Source organism: Vigna unguiculata, chromosome 4, assembly GCF_004118075.2.
Source record: "Vigna unguiculata cultivar IT97K-499-35 chromosome 4, ASM411807v1, whole genome shotgun sequence".
Lineage (NCBI taxonomy): Eukaryota > Viridiplantae > Streptophyta > Magnoliopsida > Fabales > Fabaceae > Vigna > Vigna unguiculata.
In genome coordinates this window covers 3,170,637-3,193,641 of record NC_040282.1, presented here as the reverse complement: position 1 = coordinate 3,193,641, position 23,005 = coordinate 3,170,637, and the positions used below count along the sequence as shown (strand labels likewise).

The 23,005-nt window shown below is 34.1% G+C and overlaps 4 protein-coding genes across 6 annotated transcripts; 2 read left to right on the top strand and 2 right to left on the bottom strand.

Moving 5' to 3' along the window:
- Positions 1-680: 680 nt before the first annotated feature.
- Positions 681-9,611, top strand: LOC114181892 (protein NRDE2 homolog). 3 transcript variants are annotated; one of them, XM_028068540.1, is made up of 10 exons: positions 681-1,249; positions 1,715-2,492; positions 2,977-3,604; positions 3,765-3,930; positions 4,211-4,562; positions 5,223-5,333; positions 6,409-6,751; positions 7,336-7,561; positions 8,376-8,597; positions 9,257-9,523. In XM_028068540.1, exons 1-10 carry the CDS (start codon positions 738-740, stop codon positions 9,399-9,401), a joined length of 3,483 nt encoding a protein of 1,160 aa, XP_027924341.1. In that variant the 5' UTR covers positions 681-737; the 3' UTR covers positions 9,402-9,523. The 3 variants fall into 3 exon arrangements, with proteins under 3 accessions (XP_027924341.1, XP_027924339.1, XP_027924340.1); XM_028068538.1 differs by having other exon boundaries at positions 682-1,249; positions 6,400-6,751; positions 9,257-9,611; XM_028068539.1 differs by having other exon boundaries at positions 682-1,249; positions 2,980-3,604; positions 6,400-6,751.
- Positions 9,612-11,584: 1,973 nt separating this feature from the next.
- Positions 11,585-14,843, top strand: LOC114182624 (uncharacterized protein At1g24485-like). The gene is made up of 7 exons (XM_028069526.1): positions 11,585-12,218; positions 12,949-13,421; positions 13,693-13,825; positions 13,952-14,020; positions 14,114-14,185; positions 14,284-14,352; positions 14,491-14,843. Exons 1-7 carry the CDS (start codon positions 11,629-11,631, stop codon positions 14,711-14,713), a joined length of 1,629 nt encoding a protein of 542 aa, XP_027925327.1. The 5' UTR covers positions 11,585-11,628; the 3' UTR covers positions 14,714-14,843.
- A 555-nt stretch (positions 14,844-15,398) lies between these two features.
- LOC114182383 (pentatricopeptide repeat-containing protein At4g30825, chloroplastic) lies at positions 15,399-18,215 on the bottom strand. Its single transcript, XM_028069257.1, has one exon. It carries the CDS (start codon positions 18,169-18,171, stop codon positions 15,613-15,615), a length of 2,559 nt encoding a protein of 852 aa, XP_027925058.1. The 5' UTR covers positions 18,172-18,215; the 3' UTR covers positions 15,399-15,612.
- Positions 18,216-18,978: 763 nt separating this feature from the next.
- Positions 18,979-21,667, bottom strand: LOC114181937 (methylecgonone reductase-like). The gene is made up of 4 exons (XM_028068622.1): positions 21,128-21,667; positions 20,252-20,501; positions 19,970-20,149; positions 18,979-19,362 (listed from the first exon to the last, which is right to left on the bottom strand). Exons 1-4 carry the CDS (start codon positions 21,442-21,444, stop codon positions 19,147-19,149), a joined length of 963 nt encoding a protein of 320 aa, XP_027924423.1. The 5' UTR covers positions 21,445-21,667; the 3' UTR covers positions 18,979-19,146.
- Between the last annotated feature and the right edge of the window lie 1,338 nt (positions 21,668-23,005).

Genomic DNA, 23,005 nt, shown 5'->3' with positions numbered 1-23,005 from the left:
CAAAAAAAGCAAAATAGGAAAAAAAAATTGTGAGGATTAGGAAGAAAGTTGTGGAAGTGCAAGAAGAATCTCTCTTAAGAGAAAATTCTCCAACTCAATGTCTCTCCATGATAGTTTCTTTGTGCACTTCTATATATTTTCCTTGCACCTATATAAAAGTACTTCTCATTTTGCACTTTTTGGACAATGTATTTTAAATTGTACGGTTCAAAAGTTATTTTTGACTCTTGAATTGACTTCCTGCATAATCTAAAAGTTATTTAATTTATTTTTAATTTTTAAATTCTACGATTCAAAAACTAAAATTAATTTCTAAATTATATAATCTGAAAGTAAAAATGACTTCTAAGATAGGAAAAGTTAAAGAAAAACAACTTATATATTACTTAGTTAGGTTATTATTTAGCTTTCAAATTGCAATATCCGAAAGTCATTTTTTTAAAAATTTTATAAACCAAATTTTTTTTTAATTCAGATTACACAAACAATAAATCAGAATTTTATTTATATGTGAGTGTATAGAGGTGCAAGACGAAGTTATTATTTCAATAGTGGCAAGTGTAATTAAGAAAATATAGAGGTGCAGTAAAACAATTTCTGATATTCAATTCAAAATTGAGTCCGACCCATTAACCCATTTCCAGTCCAACACTCCTGCTAGTATACACTGCTTTACTTTCTATCACGTTTCGGACAGTATAATTTCTTCACATATATCCGCCGTTAAAAAATTCAAAATGGAGCAAAACCCGCCGTCGCCGGCGGCGGCGGCGCCGTCCTCCGACGAACAAAAGCCTTCTTTATTCCCTCTGTTCCCAGCCTCCTCGTCTCTCCAAACCACCACCACTTCTTCGAATCCTCAATGGCTCTGCAACTCTAGCTTCACCACCGACATCTCCGTAATAAACGACGCCGTTGCCTCACAACTCCACCGCGAAGCGACGCTATCGCCGCCACAAAATGATGAGGACGACGAAAATCGCGCTGAGGCGCATCCTCTCCCTTCTCGGTACGAGATTCTCGAATCTTCTGAGTCCGACGGTGGCGGAAGGGATAGAGAGAGGAAGAAAAAGAAGAAGAAAAAGAAGCGGAGGCGTGGTTCATCTGCGGAGAGAGGCGGGTTCGACGGTTTCGGTTCGCGGAAGTCGCGTGTTCGAGTTTGGGCGGATTCAGAGAGCAACGTTACCAAAGATTATTACTTTGATTCTCAGGGAGATCGCGATAATCTGGCGTTTGGATGCATCTATAGGTATTTTAGATGGAATATTTTGAAATGGGATTGAATTTAATGATTTAGTTGTTGTTGGACACTAATGGCTTCTCGGTTATTGCTTGGCCTGTATTTATTTATATGCATTTGTGAAGATTTGATGTTTCGTTATATTTAGCGAGTTTTTGCAGTGCCTCATTTGGGACTAAAGAGGAAGTTTGGGTAGAATTTGAGTTATTGTGGCCTAAAAATTAAAGAAAATTACTTGTTGAAGTAGAGGAAGAAACGGGGTAGGCAATTAATGTCGTTGTTGTTCTTAGACTTATAAAATTTAGGGATTTAAGTGATGTGGCAGAAAAAAGGGAGTTTAGTTCTTTTTAAACTTTGACATCTTGATCACGGGTTCTCCCTGCTTCATTGGCTTTACAAACTGATTGTGGGTTCATGGTTATTATTTTTTGTTTCATTAGCGATGAATGACAATTCTTTGTAAATACTGTGCAGAATGGATGTTGCCCGATACAAACCTTACAATCCCTTGAAACTGTCTGGGTTACACACTCGAGGTTTGTATTGGTGGAATAGGAGCGGTTCACTGTTGGATAGAGATGGTGATGTTGATGCACTAGATGCTAAATTGAAGTCTGCTGGTCGTTACTGGTCTGGAAAGTATATGGCTTTGGAGAGACATAAGAGCTTTAAGCGTATTCATCTTGTTGCTTCAAAATTGTCTCCTGTCACTATGCAAGATGAGTTTATACCTTTATCTGAATCAGATGCTGGGTCATCTCATGGAGCTGTTGACAGTGATTCTGTCTCAAAAACTTTGGCACCTCTTGAAGAATCTTGGGAAGATGAAATGTTAAACAAAACTAGGGAGTTCAACAAACTAACAAGGGAGCACCCCCATGATGAAAAAGTTTGGTTAGCTTTTGCGGAGTTCCAAGATAAGGTTGCAGGGATGCAACGGCAGAAAGCTGCTCGATTGCAAACTCTTGAGAAGAAGATTAGCATTTTGGAGAAGGCAGTCGAGCTTAATCCAGACAATGAAGAGATATTGCTTTGCCTTTTGAAATCTTATCAGATGAGAGACAGCTCGGATGTGCTAATTGCAAGATGGGAAAAGATACTTTTGCAACACTATGGTAGTTGTAAGTTATGGAGAGAATTCTTGCTCACAGTTCAGAGAAATTTCTCCAGATTCAAGGTTTCAGAGGTCAGGAAGATGTACGTTCATGCAATTGAAGCTCTATCTGCTTCATGCAGCAAGCACTCTAGGCAGGTTCTCAACATTTATGCTTTATCCTCTTTTTTTGGTTTGTCCACAGAAGTGAATCTTTTCTGTTTATATAATGTATTTTCTTGTTTGCACATGTGATGTTATTTTCTGTTTAGTGAATAATCTGATTCCGTATTTAGTTGCACTGCGAGAGAGAAAACTGAAGGAGGGATCCTGTTCACAAAGCTGCTACTTTTCTTTGACTTTTTACTTCCCTCTTAAAGTGGTTGGAATTTGAAGGCAAGGGAATTAATGGTTTGATAATAAAACTTATGTACAATCATTTTATGTGCTGTCTGTACAAAAAAAAGTTGAAAAATCCTTCCATTTTTTATTTCATTTTGAATGTGTATAAAATCATAGGTCACGTAGTTAATATGTTAGAACCGAACAACTAGACATAACTTGCGTGACTGTTTTCACTTTTCAATTTAACTTCTTGTGAGCTCCTGAGATTGTTCTAAAAGGAAGTAGAATTTGTTTTCAGCAGGTCCTTCAAGGTGCTGATTCTTCTTCATCAGATCCTGCAATTGTTCAATTAGAACTTGGTCTTGTGGATATATTTCTTAGTCTTTGCAGATTTGAGTGGCAGGCTGGTTATAGAGAATTGGCCACTGCTTTATTTCAGGCTGAAATAGAGTTTAGTTTGTTTTGTCCTCCTTTGCTGCTCACTGAACAGGGTAAACACAGACTGTTTGAGCATTTTTGGAACAGTGGTGGTGCTAGAGTTGGGGAAGAAGGGGCTCTTGGTTGGTCCACGTGGTTGGAGAAAGAGGAGGAAACTAGGCAAAAAGTTATAAACGAGGAACTCTCACGTGAAAGCGATGGGGGTGGTTGGACTGGTTGGTCAGAACCTAGGTCCAAGGATAACGAGGATGTTACTATGGTTGAAAATGAAGACAACAATGATGTGGTTATGGAGGATACTCAAGATGAAGAGGAATATAATGAAGTTGAGACAGAAGTTGATACTGAGAATTTTCTGAAGATGCTGGGTATTGATATCAATGATGGGGATGGTGGTGAAGTTAATGACGCTGCCACTTGGATCAAATGGTCAAAAGAAGAGTCTTCTAGAGATTGTGATCAGTGGATGCCTGTTCGTAGGAAATCAGGTAGGACCATCTGTTGTTGCATTAACTAATATTCTTCTCTCTAACTGTACTTTTTGTGTGTCTACGGCTTTTCTTGGATTTTGCTTTATGGCTTTGGAAGACAATTTAATTTCATTGCAAACAAGCTATTTATACAAGTGTGCTACTTAACCATGAACAGATACAACCTCTAGTGAGGCGCAGAAAACAGATGAGGATGACCAACTTTTGAGAGTTGTATTGTATGAAGATGTGAATGAATACCTATTCTCCCTACGAACAACAGAGGCTCAACTATCTTTGTTGTCCCAATTCATTGACTTCTATGGTGGGAAGATGCCTCAATTGTGAGTTTTCTAATGTAGATACCTTTTGTGCACCCTAGTTGATGGTAGGAATCAGTTTTTAAAAGTTAGGATGGATTAGTATGTGTTCTAGTATACTAATTGGCTTGGAGTCCATGTGCCATGCGGACAAAGGTTCAAAATTAGTTGGTTAACACAAATGTGTGTTGCTAGAGTCACAAATGCTTTTAGTTCTTCAATCCTTCCAATGTGATTTATGGCTTATACTTATTTGTGTTATTTGAATTGATGACATTGCTTTTGTATCTTCTTTCTTTTGTAGGTTTTCCTCCAACAGCCCAACAATTGCATACAATATCCGTAGTTTGGAGAATCTGCCAGATTCTGTGTTAGAGAAGTTGAAACGCATCCATGAAGTTTTGACTAAAACACAGAACACTCCAACTGGTTTTAGTTTTGAATTCCTATCAGACAGTTTCTCAAGGAATGCTGATATCATGAAATTTATACGGAATGCTGTTTTACTTTGTTTAACTGTTTTTCCACGTAATTACATGTTGGAAGAAGCTGTTCTTATTTCTGAAGAGCTATATGTTACAAAGATGAATTCTTCTAACAGTATGGTTACGCCGTGTCGATCTTTAGCAAAATCTCTTCTAAAAAGTGATCGCCAGGTATTGATTTTCTTTGCTCTCTCTTGCTCCTTATCTATAAGATAAATAAATGCGCTTTTAGCAACTATAACTATTGAAATGTTGTGATATAACCAAATTGATATTTTCATTTATTATATCACAATATTTCTCAAAATTTTCTTCGCAAGTGCTTTACTGACATTTCTGAAATTTTAATTGAAAATAATATACGATTTCTTTTCTGTTCCGATGGTTTAAATTGCCGAGAAGGTCTCATGGAGGGAAAAGAGAGGGCCAAATGGAATAAGTGTAGTTTGTCGTGATGATTTTACTTTATATAATATTTTAGAGTAGTTTTGGGATATAAATCCTTATAGGATAAAAGATAAGCATATTCTTATTGGAGACCCGTAATAAGTATTTATGGAGAGAATATAATGATATTGTACAGGTTTTAATGTTTAGAAGAGAAATAGGTGCCTATATAGACAACTTTTTGTGCATGAGCACAAAATACAAGTGAGGTATCTAGTGACTAGAACTAAATGGTAGCTTGCTGCTATGCTATCATTTATGAGGAAATGACGGAAGAACTATTTTTGTCGGATTAAGATTTACATATGATGCTATTAATCTTATTCTTTGTCATGATATGTTTGCTTCTCAGATTATTTTATTCTTTTTATTTGGTCACTGTAGGATGTATTGCTATGTGGTGTATATGCACGAAGAGAGGCTACTTATGGTAACATTGATCACGCAAGGAAAGTGTTTGACATGGCATTGTTGTCTGTTGAGGCACTTCCTGGGGTATGTATATATTTACTGCTTCAATGTCACTTTTTATTTTCGGAGAGAGCTTTTTTGCTAGTCTTTTTTTTTTTTTGTGGCAATTTGAAATGCATGCTACCCTTTGGTTACATAACCCTTTTAATAAGATTTATCTATCAAATATCTCTTTCCGTCTATTGTTTTCTGTTTTTTCTGTAGGATTTCCTGACTTCTTTTCCCGTTTTCATATTATGTCTATATTAACAAGTCTTTTTAAGGAAAAAAAGATACGTGAAGTGTGGATGTTTGCTTTTACATTGTGATTGGTTGGAGGGGAAAAGGGAGCAAGGTAGGGCAAGATTTTTTCTAAAATTAAATTGTTTGGTTCAAAAAGTTGGAAGGAAGGGAAACAAGGGATTCAGTACCCCTCCCCTTTTTTTCTCCTCTCCAATATTGGAAGAATTTGGAGGGGAGGGAAAATACTTGAAGTTCCTGGATTGTACTGTCTAAATTATCTTTAGTGTGAACTTTAAGTACTTCTGCTTAATGGTTTCATTCATCTATTATAACAGCATAATAATGATTTACTAATTTTTCCCCACCTTTGAAGTTTGAACTAAAACAAGAGTGGGTACAATATCCAATTAAGATATGGAGGATGCTAACCTTCACATAGAGGTGAAATAGTTAGGCATGCTGTGCATATATGTACAGTCACGTCCATTTGTGCATACAAAATTGTAGCACTAGCATTCTTATTTGTACTTGCATGTGTGTGTAGTCCCTAAGATTTTTTGTTTGTTTGTTTAACTTTACACAAAAAAATGGATCATATGATACAGTTTTTGTTGTTGTTTTTTAAGAATAAACTATTTTTAGCTTTTGAGAAAAGCATTAAGACAAGTTTTTGATCTTTTTAAAAACTTACATAACATGATTATTATAAATTTTTAAAGCAAATCTTATAATTAAACTTAAAAGAAGAGCACAAACTAGCAGTCTCTTTGTTTTTTAATTAAATAGCTTCAATACATATTTTTAATGTCACAATTCTGCCTGAGTTTTGGATCTTTTTTGATGATTGCATTTCACTTTAATGGAATAGGAACTACAGTCCAATTCTCCTCTTCTATATTTCTGGTATGCCGAGGTGGAGGTTGCAAATAACACTGCCGATGGTAGTGAATCTTCATGTCGTGCAATACATATATTATCATGCTTAGGAAGTGGTACAAAATACAGTCCCTTTAAAAGTCAAGCATCAGGTGTGCAACTGCTTAGAGCACATCAAGGATTTAAAGAAAAACTAAGAACAGTATGGTCATCTTGGGTTCGTGGCGTAATAAATGACCAGTCTGTTGCTCTAATATGTTCTGCTGCACTGTTTGAGGAGCTGACCACTGGATGGGATGCGGGTATTGAAGTTTTGAATCAAGCTTTTTCGATGGTGCTTCCAGGTTATGCCTCTTCAGTAATGGATCTTTTTAGAAAACATGAGACATTTAAGACAAGTGTGATTTATTTTAAAGTTTAAGTAGACGATCTTAACTTTTCTTAACATTATATAATTTTCCCCATGACGGTCTTTGTCATTTGTTGGCAACCGGTAGAAACTATAATTGTACTATTCAGACATCCAAAACTTCTAAGTCTACATCCTGAACATGATGTTATCTGTAAAGTTAAGTAAAAAATTTAGGTTGCTCACTTTTGGTGGTAGGATTGCATGGAATTGATATTTGCTGTATCTTGATGCTCTGTTGCATGCCTATTCCTCCTAAACGTTGTTATTTCAGTTTGACCTATAGATACATGAATAGACGTTTTTTGTATCTTCAATGGGAAAGAATTAAACATGAAGGCAATTGAAAAATGGTATTTAATAAATAATATTTCCATTGGCCGAAACGCAGAGGAAGTGCAATGCCATGTACTAAATTGCTCTGATATAGTATCCTGTAGAAGCAGTTTGTATTGTCACCTGTCTTTGCTGCTTCATAAATGGTACTTATGATGTTTATCTAATGCTTGCAACCTGCAGAAAGAAGAAGTCAAGGTTATCAGCTTGAATTTTTGTTTAACTATCATATAAAGATTCTTCAAAGACATCAGAGAGAATCAAGTCTCATGAAAGTTTGGGAAATCATCTTGCATGGCCTCCAGATATATCCCTTCAGTCCTGAACTTCTAAAAGATGTAGTAGAGATCGGCCATTATTACACCACATCTAATAAACTGCGGCGGATTCTAGATGACTGTTGTTACAAGTATGTTTCTTTCCCGTGTAACTTCACCATTTTTTCAAAGTATGTCATTATCTGATTAGACAGAAATTTCAAGATAATGGTGTTGTGGATAATGATTAGACAGAAACGTGCTCGCCCGGGTTAACAGGCACAAGTTAATTGTCATTTCTTGGGGAAGATATAGACAATTAATGAAAAATGTAACTTCTATATATCCAACCAGTGAATTTATTCTTAAAATTAGACTTATGTTAATAGTGTGATGCATGTTTACAATTTTTAATTTTTAAATAAAAATGACATTCAAAAACTATTCCAGAAACTTGATGGGAAATATAAAGCGCAGTCCTTTTACTCTCACCCTGCCTAAAACATTTGGCGAAATCAAGAAATCGGTTTGTTAGTTAAATTTTTAGTTTTTTACTTCCGAGCATTACACTATGATGTAGTAAAGAGTGCAAGTGGGGTGCTTAAAAACACTTCGAAGGTTTTTGTACATCAAAAGTCCTGTTTCTGAAAATGATTGACCCCTATCTCTTAAGCTATTATTCCCCCTCCCCTTGTTTTTGGTTTTAAGTAATCTGTTTCTCCTCTTTTAATAGCAGTAATATTTGCTTTGTACTCTCGACATACAAGTCACTTTTTTCTAGGAAATAAATATTTTATATCCTGTTATTTTAGATTCCTGTTTCCTTTTTATCGCTGTTACAGTTTTACGCGTGTTTTCTGTTTCCGCACAAGGATACGAATGGTAATTTTGAATGTTCAGTTGGTTTCTGCAGATTTTCTCGGATATCAACTAAGAAATAATTTATTCTTTTGTGTACATTCTCAGGAAACCATCTGTAGTTCTCTGGCTTTTTTCGTTGTCATTCGAAATGTTTAGAGGTGGTTCACAACACAGAATCCGTGGATTGTTCGAAAAGGCATTGAGTAATGACAGTCTTAGCAGCTCTGTTGTACTGTGGCGTTGCTACATCATGTTTGAGATGGAGATTGCAAATGATCCTTCTGCAGCTCGTCGTGCCTTCTTCCGGGCTATCCATTCCTGCCCCTGGTGAGAACTATGTTTTAAATGATTGAATGCTATTTCCTTAGTAAATTGAGTTTGCCACATTCTAAGCTGAAAACAATCCATTTGAGATTTTAGATTTGGAGTGTCGTGTACCTCAGTGGTTTAGCCCAGAAGTAGAAAACAGGGTGAAAGAAGAAAAGCATTGACCGATAAATTGTTGTTGGGAAACATTTAACAAAAGTAGGTGATTTGCATGAGAATTTTTTGGTTACGCCAAAGTACATGGCAATGTATAGGGTTGTAATCTTGTCTCTGTCCAAGCTGCCAACACGGCTTTAGAGCCTGCTGAAATGTGATAGAGAAAGTTGAAAGAGTTGGTTTTTTAGTTGGCGATTCCATAAGGAAGTTGGTAAATCTTTTAGCGACATCAAATACTCATATTTAGTTGGTTTTTAATTTGTGGTCGCCAAATAGTGATGATATTTCAGATTGGTGCTTTACGCAACATAAAATAAACAATTAATCCATTGGCAGTAATGTTAGTTTTCATGATAGTATAATTGTGTCCTGGTTTAGTTAATTTATTTTAGTTTCCTTTTTATTTGTTCTAGTGTATATCCTCCATGTCCTGTATATACACATTTGTTCCTGTTTTTACTATATTACTATTATGGCATTATTAATGTTAATATGCATACCAGGTCAAAAAGGTTATGGTTGGATGGCTTTCAGAAGCTTAATTCTGTCCTTACTGCAAAAGAGCTATCTGATCTACAGGAAGTTATGCGTGATAAGGAACTGAATCTAAGAACTGACATCTATGAGATCCTTCTGCAAGACTCATGACATCTACACTCCCAGTGCTTCTGTAATATTGTGTGAATTTGGTACATTTTTTAGATTAAGTTTACTTGCATGGTTACAGCTTGTGGAATTCATACCATTGTAGTATAAGTGTAAACTTAGGGGTATATCTGAAGTTGCAATGCACTTGTAAATAAACATTGGAATTCAAAGAAAAACTAAATATCAGGTTGCTAGCTTATGTTTGTTCAATTATATTATAAAATTAGTATAATAATACTATAAAAATTAATATTTATACTTAACATAAATTTTCGATAAGCTTTCCAATTTTTTTAGAAGGTCTTTTAACAACTTAGGTTTTTATAAAATTTGATATGATACAGGTCTGTCTCTAGACTGAATTGATAATTTACCTTTCAAAAACTATATATTATCACAATTAATAAATATTAAATCAGTTGTTGTACAGCAGAGTTAATGCACGTCACGTATTGTTTAGGATTACGCAACAATTTATTTATTAAGTTAATCATTCTTTAACACAACAATTACAAAATGATTGAATGGTCAATGACAAGGAGTTGAAAAGGAAACAATGACTAAAAATAAATTGATTCATTTTCAATGCTTACATTATCATTTATTTTTATGAATTAAAGTATCATTTAAAGAATTTAACACCAATATAATGTGGTAGGTGTATCCTAATCATACGACTAAATATAACACGTGTAAAGCTCCTAGTCGTGCTAAAATATCAAGATTTTAAAAATTAGCAACAACATTTTAAAAAAATCGAAAAGGGAGGAAAAAGGTATTAAGATATATTTTTCTAATTTCATTCAGCATTAAACATGGACAACATTATGTTTTATGTTAGAAATATGTCTCTTCTCTAAAATACATTTACTAATGTATATCCTCTTATTTGATACAAAAATACAAATTAGAACTATATTTTTAAAATAGGCCCCACACTAACAAAAATTAAAACATTACATATAAAAAATGGCGTGTTGACAAATTTTCAGACTTTACTAATATACTTGTTCTTAGAAGAGATATTTCAATAATTAAAATTTTAATTTGCTTAAAATATATGTAAAATAAATATTTCTCTCATCCATGACTTTTGTAGTCTAATTATTTTAACAGGGAATCACATGCTACATCTTATGACAACTATTTTCTGTTGAAACTATTTTTATTTTATTTTTCAAAAAAGCCATAGTTATTATGTTGTTAACTGGCTCATGACATCTGGATATGTTTGAGACTATGTGAAAGACATGAACTATGATATGAAAGTGTTATTTATTCTCTGATAATGTAATAGTACTTTTGTTTCTTCCTCTTTATGATGTTGACAATGCCAACGAGGATTTGAACCAACTAATTAAGTATCTTTACAAGAGTTCTTCAAACATTACAAGACCAGTAACATGTGATGCTAATAATTCAACCAAGAAAGATTACAAGACTTCTTTAGACATTTTTGGGTTAAATATGTTTTTGGTTCTTCAACTTTCAGTAAAAATTGGAATTAGTTTCTCTTCGAAACTTTTGACCAATTTAGTCTCTTATCTTTAAAATGCGTAGATTTAGTCATTTTAATAAAATTTTGTTAAGTTTATTTAACGTTGCAACCACTTTCTAAGTTAACATTGAAGTGAAAATATATCAAACCGTGTAAACAACTCAAATGCTATTATGAAACGTCAAATAATTTAACAAAATTTGGTTAAAAGGATTAAATTCACACATTTCTAAAATTGGACGATTAAATTAGGTCAAAGTTTTGACGAGAAACTAATTCTAGTTTTCACTAGAAGTTAAGGGACCAAAAACATATTTAACTCAACATTATTTATCAAGTATGATTTAGTCTCTTAATTTTTCTTCTTACATTGATCATCTTAACCCATCAAACATTGGTCACCACTTTTCTTGCACCATGGTTTTTTTAGTGATTATCACTTTGAAGCTGCTCTCTACATAACTTTCAACATATGATATCTAAATCATAAGTCAAATAAGAAGACACAACAAACATCAAGAAAATACCTTTTAAGTGCAAACACAACCAACAGTTGAATATCCAATAATTACTTCTCAAACTTCGCTGGCTGGTCACTACATGCATGCATATCACTAATGAAGCCATGATGGCATCATTATATATATAATCACAACATGCTTGGGCTAAACACACAACTCCACACCAGTTACCAGCTTATCCTTTTCATAAACCTCTTCTCAACCATCCATGAAAATCCCTCCAGAAAGTTTTGTTTTAGGAGTAGCACTTTGGGTGCTGTTGGTCTCAGAACCTTGTCTCACAGTGTTTGTAAGCATTGATTGTGGATCCTCACAATCTTCCACTGATGAAAACAACATAAGATGGATTGGAGATGATGACTACATTCAGCATGGTGAGTCTCATCAAGTCTATCTTGGTTCTAATCCATTGAGCACTCTGAGGGTGTTCACAGATAGAAAAAAGAATTGCTATTCCATCAGAGTTGGAAAAGGAGAGAAAATTCTTACAAGAGCAAGCTTTTACTATGGCAATTATGACGACAAATTCTCTCCACCAGTGTTTGATCTTCAGTTTGATGGCAACTACTGGGCCACTGTGAACAGCTCAAGTTACTATTATGTTGATTATGAAGCAATATATGTAGCAAAGGGAAACTTCACCAGCATATGTGTTGCTCAAACAAAGCCTAATCAGTTTCCTTTCATATCATCCCTTGAAGTACGTAGCTTGGACCCCACAATGTACAGTCACGTTGATCCCAATCATGCATTGATTTTGCAATGGAGATATGCTTTTGGTGGAAATCAAACTATAAGGTATGAGGAATTACAATACTGATACACACACCCTTAATGGTAGATTTATGAACTATGGTAAGTAGAAGTATATATTATGGTATTTAAACTCAAAGTTTGAATTTCCTCACTCTATATAGTACATAGAAGGATTTCCTTATTCTAACTACAGGGAGTTCTGAAACATTATTGTTGGGAATTCAAGTATGAGTTAGAATGAGAAAGTTGAACTTTGTATAAAGAAGAAGACCTATAAATTCATTATCTTAAGATTTTGAGTTAGGATGGTGTTAATGCCTTATGCAGGTTGGATTGTCTGGTGTTGTATCTTTTCAGTGAATTCTCCGTTGTAAGACCCATCACTCTTTCCCTTAAATAAATTTTGATGAATGGTAAACTTGAACTGTTGACTTGAAAGTTCTTTTTTCAGAGTTGAACTAACTCCAAAAGTTTTTATATAGCTTTAAGAAGAGTTTAATCTTCATATAGAGACTTTTAAATTGTAGACCGAGACCAATGCAATGTTAGTTGAGAGTTGTAATTACTATTTACAAAAGTTAACAAATACAGTATGATATTTGTAATTGAATAGTAGTATAAAAGCTCTTCACATTGGTGAATCAGATTAAATGACATTTGGGTGCATCACTTCATTTTATTTTATTGTGTAATACACTTTCCAGTAGAAAAATGTTTGCTATTGGATCTGGTGTTTGACATTGTTATTGTTGCATCAACTGGAATATGGTAGGTACCCATATGATGTTTTTGATCGAATATGGGCGCCATCATATGGTATAGGCCTTTCTGAAGTGAAAAGTGAGCCTTCAGGCATTGATACTAGTACAGCTGAAGATCATCCACCACAAGCTGCACTTGAAAATGCCATTATTTCCTCAAGCACCACACAATACATGCAGTTCATCAATAGGCTATCCACAAAGGAGCTTCCTATTTACATCACTGCTTACTTCTCAGAAGTGAATGAAAGTGCAGTTGGCAAAAGATCCATTCAGATGTACATAGACAACAAGCCCTTTTTAAGTCCAATAGTTCCTCCTTTTGGAAGTGTGAAAGAAGTGTTCATCACCAACATGACAGCTTCAGCAAAGACTTCATTTATTCTGCAGGCTTCAGAAACTTCCACCCTTCCTCCTGTTCTCAATGCTCTTGAAGTTTATACCTTAAGTGATGCATTAACAGCAGGAACTGATAGCAGAGATGGTAAGTGTGTTCTGGTGTTATAAAAATATGTACATATCTCTATAGGGAGCACATAATTTGATAACTCTATCATGAGAAATGAGAGTTATTGATACAAACCAAGTGGTTAAGATTAAACAAATGCACACTACTTTTTAAAATGATTCTGACCACTAACTTTTGTTTGATTACATACATGGTTGTTTGATACAAATTTACTAGAAGTTCTACAAGTTAGCATGAGTTATTTTAACTTGGTATTTTTTGTCTGTGTTTTCTTTTGTCAATTTAGTGGAAGGTTTGTTACAACTGCAGTTGGCATTTGAAGTGCTTGTGGAGTGGAGTGGTGACCCTTGTCTACCATATCCATATAACTGGGATTGGATACAATGCAACACTGATGTCAAACCTAGAGTAACTGCATTGTAAGTCGATAACCCTTCTTTCATACAGTGTTTAGATTTTTATTTTTTTTTTATCAAAACAATGTTTAGAAATTATACACAGCATAAATGCTAACTTTGTTGTATATATATGGTGGAAAAAAATAGGTATCTTACTGGTTATAATCTGCGAGGCACACTTCCTGATTTCAGTTCCATGAATGCACTTGAAATCATGTGAGACACAAAATCCAGAAAAAAATTTGTTGCATCTGTTACGTTGAAACATTAGCTTTCTATTCATTAGTTAAACTTCTCTATGAATTGCAGTTATTTGCAAAACAATACCATAGAAGGTCTCATTCCTGATTTCCTTGGTCTTCTCCCTAATCTCAAAACATTGTAAGTTTCATTGTTGAACACATTATGTTCCAACCAATGCATCAGTGCTTTGAACTCTATACATTGAAAGCAAATTTTTTTTCCAATTCATTGTGCAGGAATTTGTCTAACAACAGGTTCAATGGTTCCATACCCACATCTCTAAAGAATAAGAGTATTGAACTAGTGTAAGTCGATTTTTTTTATGCTTTCTTGATAGTGAGAATAAACATTAGAATGTAACTTCTTTATGGTTTTTCAAACAGCTTTTCTGCCATTTCAAATATGGTAGTGTGCATTTTCTGACTTCCATTTCCTAATTTCAGCACAACAAATAATTGCCTCTCGGGAATGTATTGTCAACCTCTAAGTGATTCTCCAAGTAAGGTTCTTCCATCACCACCACCACCACCATTAGGACTTCAATTTGTTTCAAGCGATGAACCTTTAGGAGGTGGAACTGAGAAGATTAATAACAATCTAAACATGGCATTCATAGTAGCTATGCAAACTCTGCTGTTACTAGTTAATACTGCTATGCACTTTTAGATCCATTCCCATGCATTGTTGGTATTAATATCTATTTTAGAAAAGTTCTAAATCAGTGTTTATTAGAAATTTGTTTTGAGTGTACTTTGTTTGTTATGAATATATTGTATCTTTTTGTCGTTACGAGTGAAGAAACAAGATTGTTAATTTTACATCTTTCAATGGTAGAATTATTAGGACTAGTGACAGAATAGTTATCAAGTGCAGAGCGAATGTTTATTTGGTTTATTTATAATTTAAGTTATATATATATATGTTTGATTAAAATTAAATCATGAGTGGGTTAACGAATTGGGTTCACGAGTCTAAAAATTAAAAGTCTTGACACAATATGTATGTAGGTTTTAATAGTTTTCTATGCTTATAAGTTTTTACACTATCATCCTATCGTAAACTTTCGTAGTCATAATTATCTTAATTTATAATTAGTGGATAGTATTAAGTTTTTTACGTCAGCAATACATTAAAACAAAGAATTAAATAATATAATATATTTTATGTTAGTCGTATAATATAAGTTTAACTTGAAATCGTTAAATAATATTTTTCATTCAATACTTTATTGCAATTAGAAAAAATAAATGATAGAGAATATCATGGTCAAGAACTTCAATCTTGAATTGTTGAATACAACATAAGAGAGATAATTTAAATACATTCCTATCTATAATTTACAAGTCTAAAATGCTTCAAAATATTGTTGATCATATTATTGTGAGATTACACATACACAAAATGTTTATTTGTTTTATTTTTGCTACAAGATATACAGAGAAATCTTACAAGAAAGCCATGGGTCCGAGGCTGTACTCATGTATGACTTTTAAGGTAACTGTTCTTCAAAGAACGAGGGTTAGAAGGTCCAGAATCACTTATAGGAACGCCATAGTTTATGAAGTTCATAATTTCATCTGCTTCATCCACAGTGACCATTTAACTGCTTCTAAAAAATTATCATTTCGTCGCAGTGCAGTGATAAGATTTGTGTAGGTTTTCTTGTCGGGTTCGATTCCATTTTTTCTCATTTCCTTGATCAAACCTACAGCCTCTTCAACCATTCCTGCAATCCCATAAGCCTTGATCAATGTGTTATAGCTGCACAAATCAGGTCTGAGTCCGCATTCTTTCAATTCTGCAAGCACGTTAGCTACTTCATCAATCCATCCTTGTTCTCCATAGATATTGATCATAGTGTTGTATGTGTAGTGGTCAGAGGCACAATTTGAGTCCTTCATCCTTTGCAGCACAGATCTAAATGTCTCCATTTGACCATTTTTCCCATAAGCATCAAGCATTGAATTGTATGCTTCAAGGGAAACTGAAAATCCATCAAATTCCATTTTCTGAACTGTCAATGACATGTTGTCGAAGTCTTTGTTTTTACCATATGCAGCTATGATTGTATTGTAAGTGATCACATCAACCAGGCCTTCTTTCTTAGCCATGAAGTACAGCCTTCGAACCTTCTTGAAAAGCTTGGCTTTCCCCAAGACATCAAGCATGACATTAAAGGTAATTGTGCTCGGCACAAATTCACGCTGTATCATCTCATCAAAAAGCCTAGAAAGCTCATCAACTGGCAGAGCCTGAGCACAGCAATTTATGACACAATTATATAGTTCCTGGTCAAAATCCTCTCGATTTTTCGAGATTTTGTAGTATAAATCAGACAATTTATCCACCATGTTACATCTTTGATAAATACGCAGCATGTCACATAACAAAAATTTGTCTGGAACAATATCTGATCGCTTCTGAACAGCATCCAAAACTGCGCAAGCATCATTCAAAGATCCAGCTTTGACATACATTCTTATAACAATGCTGAAAGCAATCATATCCAATACAACTCCCGAAGACTTCAACTTCAGATACAACACTTCTGCATCCTTGAAGAGGCCCATGACACTGTAAATGTCAATCATGGTGCACGCTATGTGCAAGTTTGGGTTGTCATCACATTTGGGCATTTGAGTGTATATCTTCACAGCATCGTCCAGGAAACCTGCCTCTTTGCCCGAGCAAATCAAAAGATGATAGAGGTTATCCTCATATCTAGGATCTCGCCACTTTTTGTCATTCAACACTTTCAAGGCATCATCCACCAGCCGATGCTTCACATAAGCCATGACCAGAGTGGAACAAGAACTCTGGTTGACCAGCACATGCTGATAAAACACACCTTTCAGCAGATGTGGCACCTTATGAACCTTTCCAGCACTCTCATACACATGAAGAAGAGTACCAATTATAGATGAATACTGGCATCCACACTCCACCATATCATCAAGAATCTCTACCACAGCTTCATCATCTCCATATTTAGCTTCCAGCTTAATCAATGTAAACAAGTTGGAGGAACTGGGCTTGAACCCCAACTCTTTGAGCTCCTTATAATATCTCGTGGCATACTCATAATTATCAGCTCTACCCCAACCCTCAATCATGGATCTGTAAGTAGTTTCATCCGGATCCAACTGTAGACTCTGTTGCATCCTCATGAACAACCTCTGTGCAGAATCCATTTCACCAGCCTTCCCATAACCAGTTATCATAGTATTGTAAGCAATGATATTAGCAGAAAACCCTGCCTTTTGCATTGCCTCCAACACTCTCTCAGCATCCTCCAATTTTCCTTGCTGGCTATAAGCATTCAACATCACCAACCAATTCTCCAAATTGGGCACCACCTCGTCCTTCCTCATCAACTCGATCACGCCTAGGGCCTTCTCGTACAACCTGAAACGCGTGTAAATTGTTATCATTGAAGAATACGCAGATTCACAAACAATTCCAAACCCTCTCATTTGGGAAAACGCAAATTCCGCCTCCTCCAGGTTCCATCCCTTCCGATAAAGACCCATGAGCATCCCAATGGTCGCCACATTGGGCGCCACGCCACAATCCAACATCATTCGGAACCACTTTGTCCCCAATTTCACCATGTTCCGTTTGCAGCATGCGTATATAACAGTGTTGAACACATTGAAGCTCAATTCGGAACCGAAACTCACCTTCATTTCAGAAATCAGCTTCTCCGCGCCTTCCCAATCTCCTCTTCTGCTCAACACCCGAAGCATTACACTGTAAGCGCCGGCGTTGCGTTCCAGCTTCCCGGTTTCCCTCATCTTCTCGAAAAACGACAGCGTTTTGGCGTCGTCCTCCGCGTTCTCTTCCAGCCGTTTCAGAATCGCGTTGCACTGCGCCGCGCTCAGTTCGGAAGAGAAGTCCACGTCAGCATCGGGTGAGAGCAGTTTCGGGTGGTCTCGACTTTGCTTCGGAGCTCGCTTCGAAACCCGAAGCTGAGGCTTGTAATTGAGCTTTGCTTCGGGGACCGAAACGCGCTTCTTGGCTTTGAACGCAGAGAAGCTAAGTTGGAACTGAAGGCCACCGGAGAAAGGTAGAATCTGACATGAAGGTAGCGGTTGTAACCGCTGCTGCTGGAAGCACTTCTTCATTTTGTTTTCATCTTTTCATGGAGAATGTTATGTAATCATGTGTTGTGTGGTGCGTGTAACAAAAAAAATATCATCCAAATAAATTATTTATCATAAGTTCAAAATATGATTTATATGTTAACAAATACTATTTATTGTAAATTTAAGTTAAATAAAATATTGAATTTTTCTAAACAAGTATTTTAAAAGTTGAAATAATTAATTATAAATATATTTTATTATCCTTTATATCTTTCAGCCTGATGTAAAGCCTCCACCTTATTTTGTTGTTGGAAGTATTAATAAAACGAACTAACAAAATAGTTAATTTAAATTATTTAAACTATAAAACTTTGGACTATATTAAAAAGTAAACTCTATTATCTTTTTACTTCAATTTTTAAAATCTGAATAATTAAAAGAATAGGCACTATACTTCTTAAAATATTATGAGTATTAGTAAAAATAAATCTAACTTGTAAACCTTGTCTATTGATTTTTTTTTTCTTTAAATATCCAAAATGTATCCTTGTTATTTATAATTACATTACACTACTATAGATAAAATGGCAAACTCCAACTAGAGTTTATCTTATTTTGTTTCCTTATTAGAAATTATTTTTCTATAAAAGATTGGTTCGTTATTAGTAAATAAATTTATGTGTACTTTTTAGTGGAAATAAATGAAGGAATAAAGTATTCTTGTCTCTTGTTTCCATATAAACTAAAATTAATATGATTAAATTAAGGTTTGAATATCTTAGTAGTGGACATTTAATCCACCTACATCTACTGAAATTTTAGAAAGTGGAAAATATGCTCTAAGAATTCTTTTTCATTGAAATATTTTGATCCACATGGATCCTGTTAACTGAAGTCTGGGAGAAGTTAATATGAATCCAGAATACATTTTTATAAACTGGGTCGATAACAATGAAGAATCTATGGCATGAGTTGCATAGGTAAATATGTAGAAACAGACACATTTTAAGGGTCTCAATCCCAAAACTCTTCCAAGGTTTTGTAAGGTCCATTTTCTGATACAAAGTTTATTCCAGAAAACAACCTAAGCTGGGGAATGTGCCTGAATTTCTGTGATTCTTCCTCACTCAGTTCCCAATCAAATAACTCAAGGTTCTCTTTCATTCTCTCCTTGTTGAAGCTTCTCACAATTGCACTTGCCCCTTCCTCGTATATCCATCTCAGAGCAATCTGCATCACCATGCATGTCATTGCCCCTTCACAAAACACTTTTAATTTGCTTCATTTTCAACCATCAACTATTTCTGGATTGGAATAAAATTGGCCACACAAACATACAAGAGGTTTTTGATAACTTTTTTTGTGAAAGACATTTTTCTATTCTGTTAACACCAAAACTCTCGAAAATAATTCAAGTATCAGTCGAAGTTTCACTTAAAGATGACAAAGTTATACCGGTATAAGATGAAAGACTATAAGTCCAATGCTTCAAGGTAATGAGTTAATGAGTAAAAACAACAATAACAAAACCATAACAACAATAACACAAAACTCAAAAGTGCGAAGGTTTTAAGTTAAAAGTGTTATCGATCCCTTATTTATCATGGTATCAGAGTCGGTTGTTAATAACTGCTTAGATCGTTATAAAATCAATAACAACAAAATACAACAATTACGATATAAGCTGACCAAGTTATACCAATAAATCCAATACCTCCAGATGTGATGAAAATAAAATGATCTCTTGGGTATTTTCTTTATCTAAATTTAGAACTTCATGGTAAAAAAAGTAGAGCTGTAACGTGGTGACAGTTTAAGTCTGAGATAGTAAGAGAACCTGAGCGATGGTCTTGTGTCTTGCACAAGCGATTTCCTTAAGGATTGGGCTCTCCATAACTGCATTTGTACCATAATCACTTTTGTAAGATCCCAGTGGTGACCATGCACTCACATGAATTCCTTTCTGTTTGCAAAATTCTCTGAGTTTAGCCTGTTGCCATGAGAGATTCATTTCCACCTAAAACCAATGGAAGGAAGGAATCACCAATCACCAACATCAACAAGTGTTTCATCACTGTTTGAATATAAATCTGCATGTAGTTGCTAAATCTTCATATACCTGATTGACAGCAGGAGGGATGGTTGCATTTTCCAAGAGCTGGTTCAGCTTTTTGATGCCAAAGTTGCTGACACCAATAGACTTTGCTAAGCCTAATCTGCAAGATTCTTCCATAGCTTCCCATATTCCTTTCATGTCAAAAGAGGGGATCACATTCTCCTTTAACATATCATTTTGACCTCTGGCTTCAGGTTTCAGCCTCACTGGAAAATGAATCAAATACAGATCTACATACTCCAACCCCAACTTCCTAAGCAGTTTCAGGGAAATTTACACAACATGCATAAAGAGAAACAAAACTGGTTAAGAGGATGATCATATAAGGTTTTGAAAAGTAGATTGTAACAATTAAAACAATAGTTTTCAGATGTAAAAATCAAATAGTAAAGTTTTTATAAGGTTTAATTAGTCATTTGGTCTCTGTTTTCGTTCAAAAATGTTAAGTCAGCTCTTTAGTTTGATTTTAGTTTCAATTTGTGAAAATTGATGCATTTCGGTCGTGTTTGTGAAACATTGATGCAATTTAGTCATTTTGCTTACATATCTTGAGATGGATTAAAGGTTTTCATCAAAAGTAAAGCGATTAATAAGAATGATTTATTTTGTTGGTGTAATTAACAATAATTCTAGTGTTAACATTGATGAAAAATCATTGACGCATTTTAAGAGATTTAACGTGGGTACCGCATTGCATCAATTTCTTACAAATCAAGACCACATTGTATCATTTTTCATAAAATCAGAACCAAATTGAGACCCAGACAACCAGAAGGATTAACTTGACATTTTTGAACGATAACAGAAAGCAAAATGACTGGTTAAACCTTTTTATATATATTGGAAGCAAGTGAGTAGACAAAGCTGCTGTGTACTTACTGCAGTGAGGTCCTGAGAGCTGGAAGAACAAGGTGAGGGTGAGCATCAGATGGCCATAGTTTTGAAGTGATGAATACTTCATCTCTGCTCTTTACAATGCCTAACTCCAAAGGCTTTTCCACGGCATTGCCCAGAGGCTCCTCACTTCCGTACACAGAGGCAGTATCAAAGTGTCTGTAGCCAACCTCAAAGGCATCAATAAGTATGGAGGTGAGAGTTTGATGTGGTGGAAGAGGAATTGATGCGGTTCCAAGGCCTATCAATGGCATCTTTTTCCCCGAGTTTAGTATCACTTCTGGGATTCTTTTTTCTTCCATATTTTCTGCTGGTTTTGATGAGTTTTGAAATGTTCTTATAGACCATATAAAAGTGATAAGTCAAAGGCTTTCGAAGAAAACTAGACTTATCACTATTAAATGTCAAACTGTGACGCATGAAGGAGTTTGTAACAAGTATTTTGTTGTGACAGTTGCATATAACCTTTACTAAATATGTGTTACAAAACCTTAAATAAACCTTAACATGTAACCAATTGGTAGGAGAAACTGGTTCCATGTTCTGTTTTGTTCCACAGTTTACAATTATGATGTGTTGAGTTTGAGACTTGAGTTGTGGCTATATTATGTCCATACGTTAGGCTGCCTATCTGAGAGGCAGGACCAGCACAAGATAAGAGAGGTTTGTCTGGCTATGTATTAAACAAATAAAAAGAATGCTACTCTCAAAAAGTTTTGTCTGACAAACTTTGATAACTTATTACTTTTGATAAAAAAAAATTAAAACTTTATTATTTTATTTTTGTAACTTTCATAAATAAAATAAAAAATTGTTTTATTTAGTAATTTTATCAATTTTGTCAATAAAATATTTCTTTTTCAATAAATTCTGCAGATTTATAAATTATATCCATGGGGATGTTCTTTCTTTGCTTTCCACAATGCATATATGCATTTAACAAAAGGATAAAATGGCAAGCTCCTACTAAAGTTTATCTTATTTTGTTTCCCTATTAGACATGAATTTCTATAAAAGATTGGTTATATATATATATATATATATATATATATATATATATATATATATATATATATATATTAGTAATGATAAATTTATGTCCTTTTTAGTGAAAATAAATGAAGTAACAAGATCTTTTTGTCTCTTGTTTCAATATATACTAAATTTAAGATGATTAAATTAAGGTTTGAATATCTTGGTTGTCCTCTAACAATTGTAATTTATCGTTTCAATTCCTGTTATCTTTTGCTTTAGTTTCTTATAATATAAAATTTTAGTTGTCCCTGCAACGAGGTTTTGCCATTAAGCAATGACATGAATATGATTAAGAAGCTAAAATAATAAAAATATATATTGTAGAAACAAAATGATCGATTTTTTTATAAAAATCAAAATATATATAAATACATGAAATGCGTGATTTACTTAGATTATTTAAAAAAGTTTAAATATGATTTTAGTCTATAAATCTTTACATGAAATTGGAATTTATTTCTTTTTTAAAATTTTAATATATTTTTATTTTTAAATTTTAAAAATTAATGAATATATTCATTTAAAGTCAATTACGTTAAATTTTGTTACATATAAGGTTAAAGAACAAATTTCAATCTCACAACAAAAATTAAGGAGTAAAACATATTTAATCTTTTAAAAAACGATGTTTATTATTTTATGTTATTTATACCCAAAGTATTTATTTTAAGTAATTTATATTTTTCTCAATTTCAATCTAGTTTCACACTAATTAAAAATACCAATGTAAATTAATTTTCTTTAATCTTCTTGATTTTATAGAATAAAAAAATTGTATATATCATAAACGAATTAATGTACCCATTTAAACATAAGAAACAATAAGCA